The sequence below is a fragment of the Enhydra lutris genome, unplaced genomic scaffold (assembly GCF_002288905.1).
Source record: "Enhydra lutris kenyoni isolate GAN:26980312 unplaced genomic scaffold, ASM228890v2 scaffoldscaffold29, whole genome shotgun sequence".
Lineage (NCBI taxonomy): Eukaryota > Metazoa > Chordata > Mammalia > Carnivora > Mustelidae > Enhydra > Enhydra lutris.
The window spans coordinates 17,314,648-17,334,986 of record NW_019154113.1 but is presented as its reverse complement, the minus strand read 5'-3'; the positions used below and the strand labels follow the sequence as shown (position 1 = coordinate 17,334,986).

At 58.6% G+C, this 20,339-nt stretch overlaps 2 protein-coding genes across 2 annotated transcripts; one reads left to right on the top strand and one right to left on the bottom strand.

Moving 5' to 3' along the window:
* Positions 1 to 727: 727 nt before the first annotated feature.
* On the bottom strand, positions 728 to 2,688 carry LOC111152525 (mesoderm posterior bHLH transcription factor 2). Its single transcript, XM_022511009.1, has 2 exons — positions 1,840 to 2,688; positions 728 to 994 (listed from the first exon to the last, which is right to left on the bottom strand). The coding sequence occupies exons 1-2, from the start codon at positions 2,686 to 2,688 to the stop codon at positions 728 to 730; spliced, it is 1,116 nt and encodes a 371-aa protein (XP_022366717.1).
* A 15,277-nt stretch (positions 2,689 to 17,965) lies between these two features.
* Positions 17,966 to 19,136, top strand: LOC111152731 (mesoderm posterior bHLH transcription factor 1). The gene is made up of 2 exons (XM_022511320.1): positions 17,966 to 18,649; positions 18,972 to 19,136. Exons 1-2 carry the CDS (start codon positions 17,966 to 17,968, stop codon positions 19,044 to 19,046), a joined length of 759 nt encoding a protein of 252 aa, XP_022367028.1. The 3' UTR covers positions 19,047 to 19,136.
* Positions 19,137 to 20,339: the final 1,203 nt, after the last annotated feature.

Genomic DNA, 20,339 nt, shown 5'->3' with positions numbered 1-20,339 from the left:
GCATGCAGAGGAAAGGACAAGGGCGTGGTGATGGGTTGGAGGCAAGCAAACAGGCTCAAACGTGAACCCCCACTTGTGCCACCACGCACAGCAGGCCAAGGGCAGCCCCTGGAGATAAAGACTTGTCAGAGTGGCGAGGGAGGGCACATGCAACCTTAGGAGGCCTAGATGCTGGGGGCGGGGGTGGGGTGGGAGGGGAGCTGGAAGGTGGAGAGGGTAGGTGGGGGATGGGGTGGGAGGGTGGAGAGCAGCAGGACAGTTCCCTGCAGGATGGGAACATTCTTCCTTTTCTAAAGGCAATAAAAATCCAGGTTGATGGAAGAAAAACAGACCAAGCCCACATTTTTGTTGTTTTTAAAAGAAGTACAAAAATCCAAGCGTACAGGTTTCTCTCCCCCTTCCCCCACCCCCAGAACCCACGCCCCCGGCAGTCCCAGCCTGGCCTACTCCGTGGCCAAGCGGCCAGCGCTTTCCTGCTCCTTAGCCGTGCTCTGCAGACACTGGTCGTTCTGGGGGGTATCTGGGAGTAGAGGTCACTCCCCCAGCCCCGACTCTAGCCAGGGCAGCCCCCCACGCTCTGTTTCGAACACTACTTCCGTGGAAGACATCACTTGGAAAAGAGGTCTTTGGCTTAAAAACAGCTTGAAGACCACAGCACGTAGCAAAGGAGGGGGCCACTGCACACCAGAGGGCTGATTCCTGGCTGACAAGGGGACAGGCAAGGCTATTAGAAGATGCCCAGGTGGCCCCCCTCCAAATCTTCTTGCCAAAGTTCAGGGCAGCCACTGAGCTGCAGGCCTGAGCTCTGGGAAGGGCTTTGGTCACCAAGCTGGAAGCCAGGGACTGTTCCCCGGTCCTCTGAGCTGGAGAGCACGTCGGCACTGCGACTCCAGCATCCCCACGGGGCCTGAGGTTGGAGTCTCTGGCATGCTGGGTGGGACAGGAGGGGTGGGATTTCTGGCAACAGACAGGATTCTGGAGACACAGCGATACTCTGCAAGAGAGACAGAAGCAGCTGGTTAGTGCCCCACCACCTGATGTCCTGAGACCTTGAACCTGGATGTTCCCTGGAGCGTGGCTGGCAGCTTCTGGACAGCTCTGGGTACCATGGATGCAGTGAAGCAAAATGGTGAAGCTCTGGGGATACGCTCCAGGGGTTCAAATCCCACCTCTGCTGCTAACTAGTTTTAAGAACTCAACCTCTTTTATTCAGTTTTCTCATCTGTAAAATGGTGGTGATGATAACAGTATCGACCACACAGGGTTGCTGGAGGGCTGGCTGAGTTAGTACATGTACAGCACCAAGAACGGTGCTGGGCAAACAGCAATCAAGCAGTAAATTTTGGTTCTTAATATGCTCTTTTATGGACCATGATTCATCCACTCATGGGCCTCACGAACAAATGAAGCTTAAAGGAAACAAGGAGGTCACTAGCTCCAAGCCCATCTACTCTGGCAGTCACCGCCCCTGATGCTGGCTAGCCCCCCTTCACCCCAAACCTTAGTGGAGCACTTGGAGCGAATTCCCTGCCAGGACCTCTCGCTACCTTTCATCTTGCCTCCGGAGCAAGTCCGAGGATTCCCCCCTCTTTAACGTGGTTGAGAAGACTTCTCCGTGGTGGTGTCCTTAATGACCTGGGACCCCACCTCATTCCCCATAAGGTTAGCGTCCTCTCCACACTCCCTTCACCTTCTCTCTAACCCTAACTTGGTTGGATTAGATAAACCAGGATCTAAAGAGCACGACAGTGTCTGCAGACTGGAGCCTACCCACTCCCTCCATCTCCCAATGAACCCGGGGACGACCCCGAGAGGAGAGGCATGGGATTGCACGCATACCTGGTATACGGCAGCAAGCTCCGGGGCAGCGGGGGGCGGCGTCCAGGGCACGGCCTGGTTCCTAGGTTCTGGGGACGTCTGCGTTCCGGACCAGGCCTGGGGCGCTGTCCAAAGGGCTGTCTCAGGGGCTGGCCCTTGGGAGAGTTGCGTGGGCGACTGCGTCGCAGGGCAGTAAGGGGGTGTAACCCAGGGATCCACGTCGGGCACCCTGCTCCCCAGGAGCTCTGGCGCCGCTAGTGCTACAGGACAGGCGGGCGAGGACCCCCACGTCGCGGCGGAGCCCAGGACCGGGGCGCGCGCCGGCACCTGCGCCTGCACCTGCACCTGCGCCTGCGCGGGGCCGCCGTCGGGGCAGAGCGGACAGCCCTGAGGGGTCGCCGCGTCGCTGCGCCGCCGCCGCCGCCGCTGCTGCAGGCTCTCCTCGCTGAGGCCCAGCACGGCCGACAGGTGGCCGATGTAGCGGATGGCCAGGCGCAGAGTCTCGATCTTGGTGAGGGTCTGGCCGGCGGGCGCGACGGACGGCGGCAGGAAGCGGCGCAGCTCGTGCAGGGCGCGGGCGAGGGTGCGCATGCGCAGCTTCTCGCGCTCGCTGGCGCTCTGCCGCTGCCCGCCCGCCGGCCCGCTGCGGGCTCGTCCTGGTGCCGTCGGGGCGGCCTCTGCGGCGCGGGCGCTGCGGGCCGGGAGCGCGGGCTGCGAGGGGCCGCGGGCGCCGTCGCAGGGGCACGAGCCCGACGAGTCTGAGGAGGAGGCCGGGGATGTGGAGTCCGGGTGGCTGGCCCAGCCCCATCCCTGGGGCAAGATCCAGTGGTCGTGGCCCAGGAGGCTGTGCAGAGGAGGGGACTGGGCCATGGCGGGGGCTGCAGTGGGCTCTGGGAGGCTGGGCCGGCCACCTCCAGGCCTGAGCTTTTATCTGGACCAAAGGTGAGAGGTGGTCCCCTGCCAGGTTACAGAGAGGTGTCAAAACCCACAGAGCCCAGGGAAGGCCTGGGCAGGGGGGCCTTGGGAAAGCGGGCCCATTTGCGGAGGTGTGGATTCTGACTCCTCAGGAGCTCTAATGGAGGCCCCTGCAGCCCGGGAAGTGTGGGAGGGACAATTCGCATCTGGATGGAGCTGCTAAGCTTCTCACCGAGTTCCCACCCACCCGGGCTCGTGCGTGGTGAGTGCCCAGGCCCGACAGGGGTGGGCAGTGCCATTGTTAGGGATGGCCAGGCGGTCCCTCATATGAAGAGTGGACCCATGTAAAGAGGGACCGCCTCTCTCATCACTAGCCTCCCAGTGGGAGGGGGCGGGTGTCCAGTAACTTCCACTCACTGTCTACAGGTGTGCTGGATAAGGCGGCAAGACAAGCCCCGAGGGATGTGTCCACAGTGATGGGGGGTGGGGTGGAAGTAGGGGGACATACAGGTGCTTCGTCCCTGGTTTGCTCCCAGAACCTACACTGGCTGGTTTGCTGAATAGTGGGAGGAAAGTCATCTCACTGCCCACAGATAGTTTCCGCCCCTGAAAACTAGAGCAGCCTGGAGAAGAGGAATAGGAAGCAGTGGGTGATGAAAATAGGGGAAGGTGAGCCCCCCAGGCAGGCCCGAGTCCATTTGCTGTGTGACCTGGGACAAGTTACTTACGTCTTCTGACAAGTTTCCTTCAATCTCCTAGCATTAATACTACAGACCACCCACCACCTGGGGTGTCTGCTGGTACTCAGCGGAACCATCTGGAACCGTTCAGTTCTGGGCCCGGCAGGTGAGCAGAATGTTTGCCGCTATCACTCCATAAGGAAGGTGCTTACATTTCCAGACGCTGCAGCCATTAGTCATTTACTTCGTATTTATTTAGCGACTGGTAAAGGTCAGGCACACCAGCACGAACAAGTTAGTTGTGGTCTCGGCTCTCATGACATTTCAGGTTTGTGCTGAGAGGCAAGTGAACAGGCTGTGTTCCCTAACTGGCTGTGTGCCCTTGGGCTGGGCCTTTAACCTGTCTGAGCTTGAACTTGGGCTCTATAAATAATGATTATAGTATCAACTCGTAGGACCGTTGTTACAGTCTCATAATATAAACCTGGAGATAACAGTCAGCGGTGATGACAGTTTAAAGGAGGCATCAGTGTCCTTCGTGATCTTTGGAGAAAGGGCTGAACTCTGAGGCTAAGGGCCAGATGAGGGCCAGGGGCTATAGGGCTCTGGCCACAGGGCTGGAGAGGTTGCCGCTGGGCCTTGAACCATGAGTAGGACTTGGTTAAGGAGAGAGGCAGGTAGGAAGCATTCAGGCTGCGGGAACTGCTTAAGGAAAGGCCTGGTAGTGGGACTTGCTAAGGGCCTTCCGGGACGGTGTGCAGCGGCGCTGATGTGGAAAGCGGGAGCACAGCTTGGCTGGGGCCAGGCTAAGAAGTAGGATTGCCAGATGGACCTTAGAGCAGAAGTGTGACGTGGGGGAAAAAAAAAAGCGGGCCATCAGTAACAGAAGGTCAACATGATGATGTTTCTGGGATAGATGGCCTTGTATCCGCTTGAAGTAATAAATAATGGCCTTGTAGTATTTGTGCCTACAAAGAAACATTTAGTTACACAAATTACATAAGGAATACATTCTCTTTGGCCACAGTGGGAGCGTTACAGGTAAAGCGAGGGTCCCTCAGCAAAGGTAGCAGCTCTCAGGTTGTCTCGTGCGGCTCCACACCGGGCCCACACGGCCACATATGTAAATGAGGGAACATCGCGACCTGTTTGTAAGTTGCTTTTCTTTCTTTCTCTCTCTCTTTTTTTTTTAAGGTTTTATTTATTTGAGAGAGCAGGAAGACATATGAATGGTGGGGGGGGGTGGAGCAGAGGCAGAGGGAGAAGCAGACCCCCCTGGTGAGCAGGGAGCCTGACGGAGGTGTTGCCCGGGAGGCAGAGGGAGAGGGAGAGGGAGAGGGGGAACCCCAAGCAGGCTCCACGCCCAGCACCGAGCCTGATGCAGGGCTCGATCCCAGGACCCTGAGATCATGAACTGAGCTGAAATCAAGAGTGGGAAGCTTAGCCGGCTGAGCCCCCCGTGGGGCCCTGTCACTTGCTTTGTTTCAGTCAACAGCATGTCTTACGGCAAACCCTGTCAGGAGAGAACCAGCCGACTCCTAGAGGGTCATAGGCGATTTAAATGGATGAACATTTAAACATTATACGAACATTAGAGCAGATCCCTGTAACCAGAAGGAAAATGGCAGGAGGCGCAGACAAACCTTCAGTGCGGAGATGACACCATTTTCTGCTCAGGACTTTTTTTTTTTTTTAAGTATCAGAGAAAATGTGCCCAAGTCACCGCTCTAACTTGATGTTGAGGGAATAATTGGCATTGAACGACGTTGGTCAGGGCAACCCCTGTTTAGGTGATCCTAGCTGCTGTGAAGGAGCAGAGGAAATTTCTAGTTTGTCCACAGCACGGGAAAATGGTGACTCACTTAACAGTGACCTTGAATCCAAGCAGGCTTTTCTCTGGAAAGAAGTAGGAAGTCACACAGTACGACTTAAAAGGATTTAAACCAAGTTAGAACAACAACAACAAAAACCTAATTTTTTCCTAAGGGCGGCGGGGACTTAGAAAACAGTCGATCCTACACTTTTTCGGTTGCACTCAGGGCTGTACCGGCTGGGAATTGTTTTATGTGTAACTGAGAGGGACAGACAAGATCCGTCAGGTTTCTTGTGTGTTTCCTGATCTGGATCCTGAAGTTTCAGATGAATGTGTTGCTGGGACCGAGTTTCTGACTCATCTCTGTTAATTCTTCTATCCTATTCTATAGCCCGTGTGCCCCAGTCAGGCTCTTACTGATGCATCTTTTTTTTTTTTTTTTCTTACTGATGCATCATTAGTGTGTGTTTATTTTTTGCCAAATAACACTGCTTTGTGCACAAGCAGGTAGAGCTGGAGAGGTGGAATGGCCTTGTGACCTCTAGGAAGGGTCCGAAATCCAGGATTATGCCTGCCCTCAGAGCCAGCCGGGAGGGGTTTCCTGTGAAAGGATTTGGTGAGTAAGGGAGCCACCGCCAGCGCAGAGCCAGCCCCCTGCTTGCTCTGCTTCCCTCGCTAGGATAGCCTGGCCTCCTCTCTGGGTCTGGGTCTGGGCTGGCCCCGGCGCCCGGGCCTCACACTGACTGGGACGCTGGACTGTAGGTTCTAGCCGGGCTCTTCACCAGGCCCCTCAGCCAGGCTCTGGAAGCTCGGGGACGCACTGTCGACCAGCCCCATTCATCAGGAGGGGAAGCCAAAGTGAATCCCCCGCCCCCCCAGCCTCACTGGGCCTGCGCTTAGCACAGGGAGGCCGTGCTGCTTGATGGTGAGGAGGCTGGGCCGTGGAATCGGACTGCCGTGGGCTTAGAGTCCCAGCCCCACCCCTTCTAAGCCGTGAGAACGTGGGCAACTCCGTGTGTTTTCTCATCTCCGAAGGGGAGGATTCTGGTTTCCAGGGTGACTGTTGGGGTAAATAAAGATGACGCCTGTCATAGCGCTCAGCACAGAGGCTACATGTGAGGGTCTTGCTTATGGCAAGTTCAGGGGCAGCAGAATGAAGTAGGTAAAGGACTAGGCGGGCGGGGGGGGGGCTGGGGTCTTTTAGTCTTGGCCCTAGAAGAAGGCGATTGTTTCTGTTCCCGAGACTCCAGCACCAGGCCAGGCGCATCCTGCCCCACCCCCCTCCTCTACCTGCGACCCTTTTCCTCTGTGGACTGAGGATGGCAGGGTGGTGGTCCTTAGCAGGGCTCTCCAGCCCCTGGCCGGCAGCGGGGGTCACCACAGCTGCAGGGCAGAGGAAATGGGAAAGCTCAGATGCCTGGATCCAGAGCCCACCAGCCCAGCCCAGCCAAGGCTAGGAAATGGAGGATCTGAACCTGCTTCTGATGGGCCGGGTCCTGGCCCAGGTGCTTGTCCAGCTTGCTTCTGGAACCCTCAAGCATTTCTCCCTCTATGCAGGAACCTGCCCCAGGTGCCTGGTGCTTGGTGAGCAAGCTGGGTCTGGGCCCTGCCCCACGGGGGGCTCTCCTCCCTTCCTCATCCTACTCTCCTGTTGCAAGGAGGGACATCCGCAGCTGTATGCTCTTGGAAAAGGTGATTAACTTCTGGGCCTCAGCAGGCCACTGGCTCTGGGTTCACCCTCTCCTTCCTGTGCTGGGAGGAAGAGGTGGCTAGGTCAGGGAAACATGGTCAGTAGAATGTTCACGGGTATGGCAGACCTTTCTAGTTGCACACATAGCATCTGTTACAGCCTCTGTTCTTATATCTTTTTTTTTTTTAAAGATTTTATTTATTTATTTGACAGAGAGATCACAAGCAGGCAGAGAGGCAGGCAGAGAGAGAGAGGAGGAAGCAGGCTCCCCGCTGAGCAGAGAGCCCGATGTGGGGCTCGAGCCCAGGACTCCGAGATCATGACCCGAACCGAAGACAGCGGCCTAACCCACTGAGCCACCCAGGCGCCCCTGTTCTTATATCTTTTTTAAATAACAGGACTGTGTATTATTGTGGGTGGCAGTGTGCCCGGCCAAAACACGTCTCCCAGGCTTTCTTGCTCACGGAACAGCCAATGAAATGTTAGCGGAAATACTGGATGGGGCTTCTAGGAAAGCTCTTTATTTTTAAATTTTTTAAATTTATTTTTTTATTCATTTGACAGAGATCACAAGTAGGCAGAGAGGCAGGCAGAGAGAGAGAGAGGAGGAAGCAGGCTCCCCGCTGAGCAGAGAGCCCGATGTGGGGCTCGATCCCAGGACCCTGGGATCATGACCCGAGCCAAAGGCAGAGGCTTTAACCCTCTGAGCCACCCAGGCGCCCCTAGGAAAGCTCTTTAAAGCAGAGAGGTACACTCCCATGTTTCCTAACCCCTTATGTTTTCTTCCTGGAACATCTGATGGCTGGAACTTCAGCAACCATTTGGTGACACCGAAACAGTCCCAAGGACAGAAGTCGTCCACTGAGGATGACGGGGCCGACAGAAGCCTGGGGGCACTGAGGGCTATGCGTAAACACCATACCGGCCCAGCACTGTGTGTCCCTGAATTTCTTCAACGTGAGAGAAAACAAATCACCGGTTTGTCCAAGTCATTGACATTTGGGTGTTCATGAGCAGCCACACGTGATTCTTAAAAGGAAGAAGTGCCAGGGTATCCCTGTCAACAAATAGGGCCACGAGCTGGATGGCGGTTGAATGAGCTCATAACAGACTCGATGTTCCCACAGATGAGTGGCTGCGTGTCCACCCGGAGGAAGGTCTACGGCGGCGCTGCCACTGGCTCTGTTCCCAGCCTCGTCAAGGGCATTGTTATGACCTTGAATGAAGATATGAATTGGTCTACGTGGGTGTAGCGTCCATCGCAGCAAGCCAATTGGATAACAGCCAGGATCTAGAGAGAGGCTGACAGGCAGGAGCAGCCCTACCAGATCAAATAAGGTAGGATCCCCAGAGCTCCACGAATCCTCCCACAGTTTGGGGGTCGGGTGGCTCGTAACCAGCAGCACGCATGGAAAACAAGGTCATTCCATTTTCGAGAAACAGGGTCTTCATCAAAGAGGTGACTGTTTCTTGTTCGCTCTGCAGGATGGTCATTGCCCGAGTAAGTGGTCAAATGTGGGGGCCACTATTCATGATGGAAGGAAACAGGCCCTAGCCATGGATGGCAAGGTTAGTGACAAGGCTTCAAGCCAGGTCACCAGAGAAATAGTCGAAGGACTTGGGGATGTTTTGTGCACAAAACACAAACTTCAGGATAGGATAGGATGGTTGTGTCCGGGTGCCTGGAAGGAAATACTCCAGGGAGACTGAAGAACTTCCTAAGATGGGAAGATCTGTCTTATGAGGGAGTGAGCGGCCTGTTTGTGGAGGTGATCAAGAAGAGGCCAGATGAGTACACGCTAGGCACAGGCAGGAGCTGGGGTGGATGGCTGTGCCTGCCTCTGCCAACACCGACAAGCCCCATAAAACGAGGGGATTGGACATGACAACCCCTGAGGTACTTTCAGAGCTGAGGCCAAGAATGAGGGAGAGGGTGGGGCGGCCGCCTCAGGGCTCCCGGCTATATGAGGGCGAGGAGCCACGGGGGCCCCTGCAGGCTGTCTTGGGCGGGGGGTGCACACCGAGGCCTCCCAGGTCCTCAGCAACCCTGACACTCTCTCCCCTGTTCTCTGTGCCTGAAGTCTGGCTTAGCGGGCCTCCTCAGGGCAACCTGGAGCCATCAAGTCACCACGACTCTTGGCTTAGCTGGCCAGTGGGGTGCAGTCCAGTGTCCACGATCCTTTCATACAGGTGAGGAGAATCATCCTCCCCAGGGCACTTGCCCAGACTTCGCCCCAGGCCAGCAGTCCCAGGAGAAGGGCACAGAGGCCCAGGCTGGCTGCTGAACGTGCTCAGTCAACTCCGGCCCTGCAAGAGGCTGCCGGAGGCCAGTGACGGCGGCCCAGCCTGCTCCTGGTGTCTCAGCACAGGCCCCCCCGTCTGTTCGCCCCCAGCCCCGCTCCTGGAAGTCCCGCAGCTGCTCTTTCCCCTGGGCAGGCCGTGCAGGGCCCCTGGGAGCAGGTCCGAGCACCCGGAGCCTGGGGAAGGCCTGGCCTCTGCCCTCTGGGTCTTCTTCGCCTGCTTCCCCCTAGGGTTCCTGCCAAGCCCTGGGTGTGGGAACATGGGAGGGAAGGAGAGGCTGGGCACACGGGGGCTGCAGCGGCGTGTGGTATTCTCATTACTGGGGAGCAGAAAGTGCCAGGCCAGCCCCCCCGCCCCCGGGCCACTGTGGCCGCCTTCACACCTCCTCTCGGCCTGTTGACACAAGGCCATCTCCCCCCGGGCGGAAGGTGTCAGCTTGGGAACCACGGTGTTCGGGGGCCTCCAAAACAGGCAGCAGGTCCTCTCAGAAACCCCAGAAAGCCCTTCTGGGGTGGGGGTGGGAGGCTGCAGGTCCCCACCCCAGGAGGCTCAGGGAGGAGGGAGGGCCTGTGTACTGGGGATGGGGAGGAGGAAGCGGGGAGTGGGGGAAGACAGGAGCCCCCGTCCCCTCTCCTGGCTCTGGGGGCTGGTGCGTGACAAAGTCCTGCCCGGCAGTGCCATCAGCGTCACCAGGGGGCCCAGAGACCGAAGCCACCCAGGCAAGGTCATCCTGACAGGGCCTCCTGACCGCCCGGTCTTCTGAGCCCTTCCAGACCACACCGTGCCCACCACCACCTGCTGTAGCCTCATCACTGCTCAGATCCCGCGACTTCCGGCCTGTCATTCTTCCCATGCTTGGACAGGCCAGGCCCAGAGAAGTCAGCTCCTCAGCCTTCATGCCCCAGAGTCAGGATTCAGATCCACGGAGGCCAGGCACCAGGCACGATGGGGAAACTCTGTCCCAGGCTGAGGGGAGGCTCTGGGGAGGGACGAGCCCTCTGGGAATCCAGAACTTGGCCTAGCGTGCCGGGAGCCCAGGGCCAGAGAGGGGCACGACCCAGCCAAGTGATCAGGGCAGGACCCAGGAGGAAGTGGGGAGGAGACCCAGAGTTGTGGGTATTCTCCAAGCAGAGGTGTGGCCTTCCTGGCAGACGGACGATGTGGGCGCACGCATCTGGGAGTGGGAAGCCACCCCCCGCCCCCCAGCTCCGGGCAGTGCAGGTAGGCTGGGGCCCCCGCCCAGAGAGGTGGGAGAGGCAGAGGACTAGCAAGCGGGAGGAGGTGGGGGTTCAAAAGGCTACTGACTGATGAGCTGGGACTCCTAGGGAGGGAGGCAGTGGGAACACAGACATTCTGAGTAAGGAGAGGGGCAGAAGCTGCGCAGCCAGCCCGGTGCCCTTCTCCAAGATGGCTGATCCAGGGAGGCTGGCGTGAGAGGGCGTGCCGAGGCCCCAGGACTGCCTAGTCCAGCTCCCGGGGCAGCAAGGCCCAGTGGAGGGGGCTCAGGCCTAGGGCCAGCCATGCCTGGGCTCCATCCCTCGAGCCTTGGTCTCCTCCTCTATGGAATGGGTGCCCTTGCTGGGAGGATTAGCTGGAGCATCATGGGTTTGGCATGTGGGACTCCAGACGTCTCGCCTGCCTGCCCCGCTGGAGAGAAGCGACCACTTGTGCTCCTGCAGCTCTGGGAAAGGACGGAAGGGGAGAGTGAGGGCCGCGCACTCCTGCGACCCAGAATCTGGGAGGGAAGTCTTCTGGCCCCAGAAGCCACCAGGGGGCACGGGCCCACCTGCTGGAATGCAAACAAGTTTGGGCTAAGTCCTGGGACGTTGTTGCAGATTGGGTAGGTGCCCCGAGACTGGGGCTGTGCACAGACACGCATGCACGCAGTGGATCCCCGGAACTCGCCTGGCCCCACCAGATGCCTGTCTGTGTCGGGGCTGGGCTTCAGATCTCTGTTCTGTTTGTGCGTCTATCAGTGCTGTGCTGCTGAATGGGTTTTTCTGGGACTTGGTTTTTCTGTGCCTTTAATCTTTTCTGAGCAGAATGAATTCCCATCAGGGCACCCTCTGGGCAGAGGTTCTGAAGCTGTTCTGAAGTTGTAGGCGGCCTTGGGGAGCCCTGGAGGTGGGCTCTCGAGGCTCAGCTGGTTTGGGGTGCCCAGCTATCCTGGCTGCCTGCGCCGTGATGGGCGCTCTGTGTTCTCCCAGGGTGGGGGCTGGATCTTAGATTTCTCTTGGTGGGGGAAACTCTAGAACTGAGGGTGGGTTCATCCTTTCACAAATAACCAGTACTCACCTCGTAAGACCCTTCTCCCACATGATTTCATATCTGATCAATTTAAGTTCTGTCCCCTCCCCCTAGATGTTCTCCACTATGTCTGGGGACATCTCTGTCCCCCAGTCTCTGGCAAAGAATCCTCTGCCCGAAGGCTTCTCACTCCCCAGGTCCCGGCCAGGCATTCTAGCTCAGTCCTAGGAGCCCCTACTCTGCTTTATACTGGGCCTGAAGTCAGGTACCTCTGCAGGCACCCTCTTTCCCTTGCTTCCTCTGCCCTTGGAGTTGGCTGAGGGCCTGAGCCACAGTGACCTGGCAGGGGCTCATCACTGTCTTGTCACCTCACCGTGCTGTTGTGAGCAGTCAGCACAGGGAGGGGTGGTGTGATCTGCAAGCCGTGAATCCTGCCTGGAGGAAGCTCCACCTTGTGCTTTCTGCAGGGGCTGGTGTCCTAAGTTGGCAGCTGAGCTGGACCTGCAGATCCTTACCAGGGACTTGGCAAGGGCACGGAGCCCAACACATCCCCTGTCTAGAGTTTCCGTCAACTTGGGGTCTTTTTTCAGACTTTGCTCCCGGGAGTATATAAGGAAGGTCAGGGGCCTGGGGAGACCTGCTTGGGCCCTGCCCTCCTGACCCCTTCCTCTTCTCCTCATTCCTCTGGGCTCGATCTTGCGCTGCTTCTCTGCACACAGATGCATGTTTTTCCCAGCGGCCAGATGAGCACACAGGGCTCCAGAGAGGGCAGGTGGCCCGGCTGGGAGTCACACAGCCCATCACACTGGCACTGAGCTGATTTCACCCACTTTTTTTTTTTTTTTAAAGGAAGGAAGCTTGTTTCCTGTTTTTGTTTGTTTGTTTGTTTTTTAGGAGTCAGTGGAGTCCAGGGGCCGAGTCAGGGCCCTGGGCCCCAGGGGCGAAGGTCAGCCCAGAGTGAGGCAAGTCCTGCCATCTGACAGCCCTGGGGCTCAGGAGAGGAGGTGAGCCTGGCACGGTTTGCTCCTGGGCCGCAGGCCCGGCTAACGTGGGGATGTGGAAGAGTGAGTCTGTGTCCCCTCAGATGTCCCCGAGTTTACACGGGCACGGTAGCCCGACAGGGCCAACCCTCAGCGAGTCAGGGGTCCTGCCTGCACAGGGAGACACAGCAGCTTGCATTCACGGAAAGTAAACTGAGGGAGGTGGCCGCACTCCCCAAGTCAATAACCCGTTTGCTGTGTGAGAAACAATTGTCCCTAAATGTCAGCCTTGGTGCCACAGGCCGCACCCGGCAGCGCGGAGGGTAGCGAGGCCAGAACGAAAGTTTCCCATAAGCCCCCAGCAGTGAGAATGGGGTCAGTGGGAGCGAGGGTGACGCTGCGTGGCTTCACCCACTTCCGAAGCCAGCCCCGCATCTGCGGCCTGGTGCCCATCAGCCCACCCACCGCACCCAGGCCCTGGCCCTGGCCCTAGGACAGAGGCCCCTGACTCCTGGAGGTAGGTGTGCCCTGCTCTTATCCCCGGACCCCGGGTGGCTGGGCAGTGCCCTCTGCTGGTGATGGCTGGGAATTCGCAGACCTGGTCTACTCCAGTGGACCCAGGGTCAACCCGCTGGCCAGAGATGGGAGCCTTCCAAGCAGGGCGTACAGCCCCCCCCGCCCCCCCGAACATCTCAGCAGGAGGTCGGCAGGTCTAGACTCCTTTTTACAGTTGGAGAAACCAAGGTGCCATGTGACAGGATCCGCGCCCCGCCCCTCGCCCCCATTCACACGTCTGCATCTCCACTCTGGGCTAGTTCAGCTCCCTAACCCCTTTCTGCCTTAGTTTCCCCACATTACACTATAAAGCTTAGCTCTTCCTCCACTTACCCAGGTGAAGCAGAGGAGTGTAAGTGTGACTCCCCGAAGAGCGGCGCGATCTGCGTACCCCAGGTTCTCAGCCCCGCTCCCAGAACCACAGAGATTGTGCATCTCCCCGGGAGTCTTTCCTGGAATCTGCCAGATCTCTCTCCTTTCTTGCCACCCCCTCCCTCCTCATCACCCCTCTGCCTCCTGTGACTCCCACTGGCTGCCCATCCAGCTGACCCATGACCAGGATAATCAGATTACCTTGGGTCCAGAATAATCCATTCCATATGGCTTGCCAACTCGGAGGCTCCAGGAGCTAAAGTTGTGAGGAAAGGGGGTGATCTTGGTAGGAAGGGGCTCCCTGGGATCCTTGGAGGCCTTAGTGGGGGAAGGAGGGAGGTGGAAGAGAAGTTGGGCGCCTTCCTGCTGAGCCCCCTGACTGCTCTGGGACCCGAGGGGACCACGGCCTCATCCATCTGGGACCCATGGGGGCTTAGGATCTGTGCTAGGGGGCTGGGCACTCCCAGTGCCTTTTCCACTCTCTAGATTGGGACGTGGCCACTATAGGGTGCTGCTGCTCGGAAGGGGGTGAGGTTCATAATTCTGGGGCAACTGTACTTTTTGTACCCATATTCTCCTGCTCCGTCCCCCCAGGGGCTCTGGTGGAACAGGTCCAGGGAGAGCATGGAAACCTTCTTCTATCTCCACGGGTCCCTGTGACTTGTGACAAGATGTTGTGGGTGTTTGAGGATTCTGGGGGAGTCTCCCCCACACCAGCACCCTCCCTCTTGGGGCAGCCTTTGGGAGGAAAGGAGCCCCTCCCATCTTCCCGAGGAGACAGGACCGGTGGTGGGGAGGACAGAACACAGGCTTTGACCCAGGCCGAGGCAAAAGGGTCCCAACTCGGCCCCTGTTTGCCATGTGACACAGGCCCACCTCTCCGCACCTCCATTCCCTCATCTGCAGAGGGAGGCAGTGACAGCCACATCACCGCAGGACGGAGAGCTGTGACCCAGCCACGCCCGGTGTGGTGCCAGGCCCAGGTGACGGTAGCAAACGTGACCACGGCTGTGGCCAAAGGCCAGTCCACGCAGGACAACTGGATCCTTATGATGTCAACACGGCAGGCATTACCCCGTGGCTCAGGAGCAGAAGCTGGGGCCTGAGGATGGGGAGTGAGTTCCCCACGGGACACAGGCGGTGCCTGGCAGGCCACACTCCAGAGGGGGTGTCCTAGGCTGTGTCAAGGCGGCCGCTTGTTAATAGCAGCACCCCCCCCCCCCCCCCGAGGCCCCGCCCCCTCAGGCTGGTGCTGGAGTGTGGTGGGAAGACCCCGGTGTCGGGGACATCTCCGTGAGGAGCCTCCTGGGAGACGCCCCTGTGGATGCTAAGAGCTGCTTCCCTCTCCTGGGGCCTCTGGCTCCGGCGGGGACAGGGATTAGGGGCCACAAGAGGAGTATTGACATAGCACCTTTGATTAGCACTCCTGTGTCAGAAGGGCTGGCCGGGAAATGAGAGCGCAGAGGCTGGGAGGTGGGAGGGGGCCGCATCCAGGACTCAGGCCTAGGCCCGAGGAGCCGGCTGAGTCTTCTTAGCGGGAAGGCTGAGACCCAGGCCTTGTATAGAGTCCGATGTGCTCTACCCTGGGTCCCAGAGGAGGCCGCCCTGTCCTGCCTGCCCCCACCCCGGCCAAGGGCCCCAACTGAACTCTCACCTCTGCTCAGTGGGGCTGCCCCCAGGCCTCATTTCCCAGCCTTACACGTTGGCAGGCGAAGGCAGGCTCGGGCCAGGGGAGCAGGAGCCACTGGCTCCGGCACTTGTCAAAACACAGGCCCCTGAGGTGTGAAGGCCTCGCCCCGGCAGGAGGGCCTGCAGGCCCTGCTGCCCGGAGAACTCATTAACTGGGGCAGCTCCCAAATGAGCCCACAGGAGAGGCTGGCTGATAAGGAGATCAAAGGTGAGAGAGGCCTGGGGGAAAGGGAAAAGGCGACTGGCAGGAGGAGGTAGAGCCCAGGCTCCAGGTTGGCGAGGGGGTCCCGCCTCTGCCCGACCTTGGCTGCATTGTTCCCACTGGCAATGTCCCTTGCACACACTGGCTTTGGACCCCGACCCCAGGGCGGCAGCAGGAGAGGGAGGGACTCCCTGGTGGCGGCCTCTGGGGCCGAGGCCCCCCAGGTTGGGGCGGAGGTGACCTGCCATCTGCTGCACCTCTCTCATGCCCTTTCTGGGGGCTCTTTGCCTCCACGCTCGCCCGGGGGACTTCTGAGCCCTCCCCGAGCCTGACAGCAGAACTTCTTCTGTCACAGGCGCTCCATCACGGTGTCTTTCCTTCTCCAGGCCTCTTGGTACCTCCCAGGCAAGGGCCCAAGGAGGTCAGATCTTAGGTCCCCAGTGTGCGAATCCTCAGGAGCCAGAGCGGTGTTTAGGATAAACAGTCCACCTCCCACACATAGGGCCTGTTGTCCAAAACGTGTCTAGTTGATTCTGTGCTGAATAAAGAGTCATTCCAGCGACACACCAACACTGGCAGTTTCCCTTGGACCGGGAACTGCAGGCCCCAGAGACAGGACAGTAATGAACTTCGTTAGACCCTCGTGCTTGTTGGGCTCTGGACTTTCTAGCCATGGGCACGTATTGGATTCTCAAAGAGACGACAGTGAAACAAGAGGGTGGCTGATTGCCTGGGCGTTTTTGGTCCTTCTGAGTTTTCTCAATGATCAGCTGCAAAGTGGAAATCCGAATCCTGTGGGAATTGGAGGGATTTTTTGACATTCAGAAGGTTGGCCACAAGGTGCCCAGAGCCCTCACGGATCCCACCCCTCCTGCCTGACTTTACTCTGCACCGCGTCCCATCCTAGTGTATGACACGCTCTACCTGTTGCCAACGGCTAGTCCCCTTGGGCCCAATGACATTGAAGGGGCCCAGCAGCTGGGCTGCAATGCCAGGTTCTTGGCTTGGATCTGGAGCCCCAGGAAGGCCTCCCTTGACAAGGGTCCGAAAGGCCCAGACCCCACTGACAGCTTCCCGCTGAGGAAGGCCCTCCTGGAGCAGGCTCTCCTTGGGAGTAGATGGGTCTACAGCACGGCCCAGGGAATGGGTTCCTCCCCTTCTCTCCGAGGGTGGGCTGGCATTGCCTCTCCTGGATGTAACCACGGGCACAAGAATTCTGGGGCTGCTGGGACAGACTGCAGAAGAGACCAAGGGCAGTAGAAGATAAGAAATGAGGGGAGGGATGGTGGTGAGCAGAGATACCCACAGGGAAGTTACCAAGTCACCTGGCTGCCTTTACTACAGACCAGCTCACCCATCAGTCTCACTGGGCTGGAAGCCATGGGAGATGGAGATGGGAAATACTAGCTCTCTCACACTGAAAGATGTGAAAGACTAAGGCTCTTGAAGACATGATGCTAGACACCAGGTACTTCAGGGTCTAGGCAGAGGACAGATATCCGTGCACAGAGTAGCTATTATGACAAGGGACAGACTCAAACTCCTGAGGGGTCAGGCAGGCAGCATAGGTCCTCTGAGATTTCCTACATAGACAATCATATCGTCTATAAATGGAAACAGTTTTATTTCTTCCTTTCCAGTCTGTATGCCTTTTATTTCTCTTTTGTTATTGCATAAGCTAGGCCCTCCAGGACAATGCTAAGTAGCCCCAGGTAGGAGCAGACATCCCTGCCTTGTTCTCAGCATTACGGGAAAGCATTCGGTCTTGCACTGTGGAGTACGATATTAGCCTTGGGTTCTTTGTAGATGCCTGTTATCAGGTTGAGAAAGTTCCCCTCTGTTGCTAGCTGGCTGAGAATTTTTATCATGAAGGGGTATGGATTTTGTTAAATGCTTTTTCTGTGTTACGTCCACTCACATTTCAGTGGCAAAGTCTTCTCTGCCTGCCCCAAAGTGGTGGAATACCAGCTAGAGGCCAGTGGTGGCAGCTGGTGGCAGCAGGCCAAGCTGGATCCTGCCAGGCTGAGGGTGTCCTGGAGGGCATCAGGCTTCCCCTCCTCCAGCTCCGAAAGTCTGGCAACTTGACCAGATTTGGCTAGCTTGTTGGACTGGGGTGGGATAGTTTCCTCATAATGCCTCCTCCGTCCCACGACCACCACCACCACTGGGTAAGGCCATGACCAGGAGCAGAAATGGGTTACTATTCCTCTCACCTCTAGCAGGGATCAGGGCCCCATTCAGGGTTCCCATCCTACTGATTCTACAGATCTGGTTGCAGCATGCCCCAAGGCTCCCCATTGTACAAACTGGGAACAAATTTGCAAGAAAACGTTAAGAATCTGCATAAGGTCCCAACAGGTGAAGGCAGCCCAGATCTAGGTCCTATACGTCCAGTTCCCTGACCGCGCTTCCATTAACCTCCTGAGCTGGCCCAACATGCCAGGCAGCTCGGGCCACTAGGTGCAGGCAAGAGCCCGAGCGGCTGGGCCAGGTGCCCATTCGAGGACCCAGGTGAGGCCAAGCTGGGGCAGCCCTCGGCCCGCACCTTGGCACCCCCGTTGGTTCAAAGGACCAGGCCCCGCCCCCTCCAGGCCCCCGAGCCCGCTTTGAAGTGCTGATGCGGCCTGGAAGGGGCCACTTCACACCTCTGGCTCTGGATAAAGCGGTCGCCGGTCGCCGGCCCACAGACGCGCCACCGCCGCCATGGCCCAGCCCCTATGCCCGCCGCTCTCCGAGTCCTGGTTCCTCTCCCCGGGATGGGGCCCCGCTCGGCCTCCGCCGCCCTCCGACAGGGACTGCGGGTGCTCCCCGGCCTCGTCCCCGGACTCCTGGGGCAGCGTCCCGGCCGGCAGCCCCGAGCCGAGCCCCGGGCAGCCCGGCGCCCACGCGGCCCCCCGAGCCCGGAGCGCGGGGAGGCGCGGCGCCCGCGGCAGCCGCCTGGGCTCGGGGCAGCGGCAGAGCGCCAGCGAGCGCGAGAAGCTGCGCATGCGCACCCTCGCCCGCGCCCTGCACGAGCTGCGCCGCTTCCTGCCGCCGTCTGTCGCGCCCGCCGGCCAGACCCTCACCAAGATCGAGACGCTGCGCCTGGCCATCCGCTACATCGGCCACCTGTCGGCCGTGCTGGGCCTCAGCGAGGAGAGCCTGCAGCGGCGGCGGCGGCGGCGGCGCAGCGACGCGGCGACCCCTCGGGGCTGTCCGCTCTGCCCCGACGGCGGCCCCGCGCAGGCGCCGGCGCGCGCCCCAGTGCTGGGCTCCGCCGCGACGTGGGAGTCCTCGCCCGCCTGTCCCGCAGCACTAGCGGCTCCTGAGCCTCGAGACCCGCCGGTGCTCTACGACCAGGCGGCGTGTCCGGAATCGCAGGCAATGGAGCTGGACCCCTCGTCCCCGGTGAGTACCTTCTTCCTGCGCGGGACTCCCTCCCGGCGCCGTCGTGGGCGGCACTACCTGCTGTCCGCGTGCCGGGCGCGCAGCTCCCCCTGCGGGGCCACTCACACCGCGGCACCCCCACCGGCAGCCTGCCTGATCTGCGTGCTGTCCCGAGTAGTGTAACTGGTGTGTCCCCGGGCGCTCAAGCGGGGACGGGAGGGAGAGGACACGCCGGGAACAGGGGCCTGTTCCCCGCCAAAGGTCCCCTGAGAGGGGAACCCCTGGGCACGGACACCCACACGGGGCAGCCAGCGCGGATGATAAAACTGTTCCCTCCCCGCAGCTCTTTCCTGGCGACGTGCTGGCCCTGCTGGAGACCTGGATGCCCCTTTCGCCGCTGGAGTGGCCGCCCGCCTGAATCTTTGAAGTGACGCCCTGTAACTGACACCCTGTCTATGAGCATTGAGGCCTTCTTGGCCTCAGCACGTTCAAAACGGCCGCTCTCCAGACTCCCTTTCCTGGGAGGGGGCCCCTGTGATACTGGCATACGCGTTCCTGAGAGGGAGAGCCTGTCCCCACCCAGGACGGTCCTCCCCAACCCGTCCCTCAATGGAGGGACCTATAGGTAGACCCTGGGAGGCCGGCAGGGGGTGCCTGCCTAGTATGTATTTATTTATTTGTGAATAAACGTGCTGGTGTCCATTGACCTGTTCTTCTTCCTCTACACGGGCACAAAGCTCCCTCCCCCTCTCCAAAGAAGAACCTGGAAGAATCAAGAGGGTCTCTTGCCGACTTCAGCCCTCAGAGCACACAGGCTCAGACCCTTTCCTCCTTGCCCACAGCCCTGGCTTAGCATCTCCCATTCCCCAAGTTCAGCCTGGAAGGGGGAGTTGCTGCATATGAGGGTCTGTCCATCTTTTCTTTGAACCTGGTGGGAGTTGGGTAAAACCAAGGATCTCTGCAGAAAATACGTTGCTGTTAGTACTTTCTGTGTATCAGGTCCTTTACACAATTTATACCCAAATCACCATCTTACAGAAGAATAAACCAAGGATGGGCACTCGAGTCCTGATATGAATTCAGAATCTTGAGTTCTCATCCCCAGTAGGATTTTGCCAGCTCTGCGGTCTGAGGGGACACCAGCTACCAAGGGTTCATGTCAGGCGTCCCAAGCCCTTTCTCCCCCTGTGCTATAGCATCATGGCCTAGACCTTGGGGTTTTTCTCATCTCCTTCACTCTGATTTCTCTCCCTGGTGGTTTAGGGACATAAACTAACATCAGTGAGTCAGTCCCGGGTTCGTGTAACTGTGACCTCCCGGCAGCCTAGCTGGGGTGAAGAGACTCATGGGGGTTGCCTCTGGAGCCACACAGCTGACCTGGAACCACACTCCTGACTACACTGCTGGATTCTGATCAGGGATGTGCTGCATGGGGAAGAGGAAAGCCTTGACCCTGGCCTTGCTCAAGGGGTATAGGAAGCAGTCAGATGTTGGTGAGGTGGGGGGTGGGGTGGGGCCAGGGGAAGTAGCCTCCCCCAAAGGCCCTCTGTGGATGGGTACTGAGTTCTCCCCTCTCCCTCAAGCATCTTTGAAATACAGGCCTTTGTATTTATTTTTTATAAATGATTTATTGATATACAGTTTATGTACCATCAAATTCAACTTTATAATTCAGTGGTTTTAGTGTATTCATAGAGTTATGCACCCATCA

Bases quoted from the DNA above. Each gene is read 5' to 3' on its own strand.
- LOC111152731 (XM_022511320.1), top strand. From the start codon at position 17,966: ATGGCCCAGCCCCTATGCCCGCCGCTCTCCGAGTCCTGGTTCCTCTCC. The intron at 18,650-18,971 runs GTGAGTACCTTC...CCCTCCCCGCAG, and splicing joins AGCTGGACCCCTCGTCCCCG to CTCTTTCCTGGCGACGTGCT.
- LOC111152525 (XM_022511009.1), bottom strand. From the start codon at position 2,688: ATGGCCCAGTCCCCTCCTCTGCACAGCCTCCTGGGCCACGACCACTGG. The intron at 995-1,839 runs GTATGCGTGCAA...TCTCTCTTGCAG, and splicing joins AGCTTGCTGCCGTATACCAG to AGTATCGCTGTGTCTCCAGA.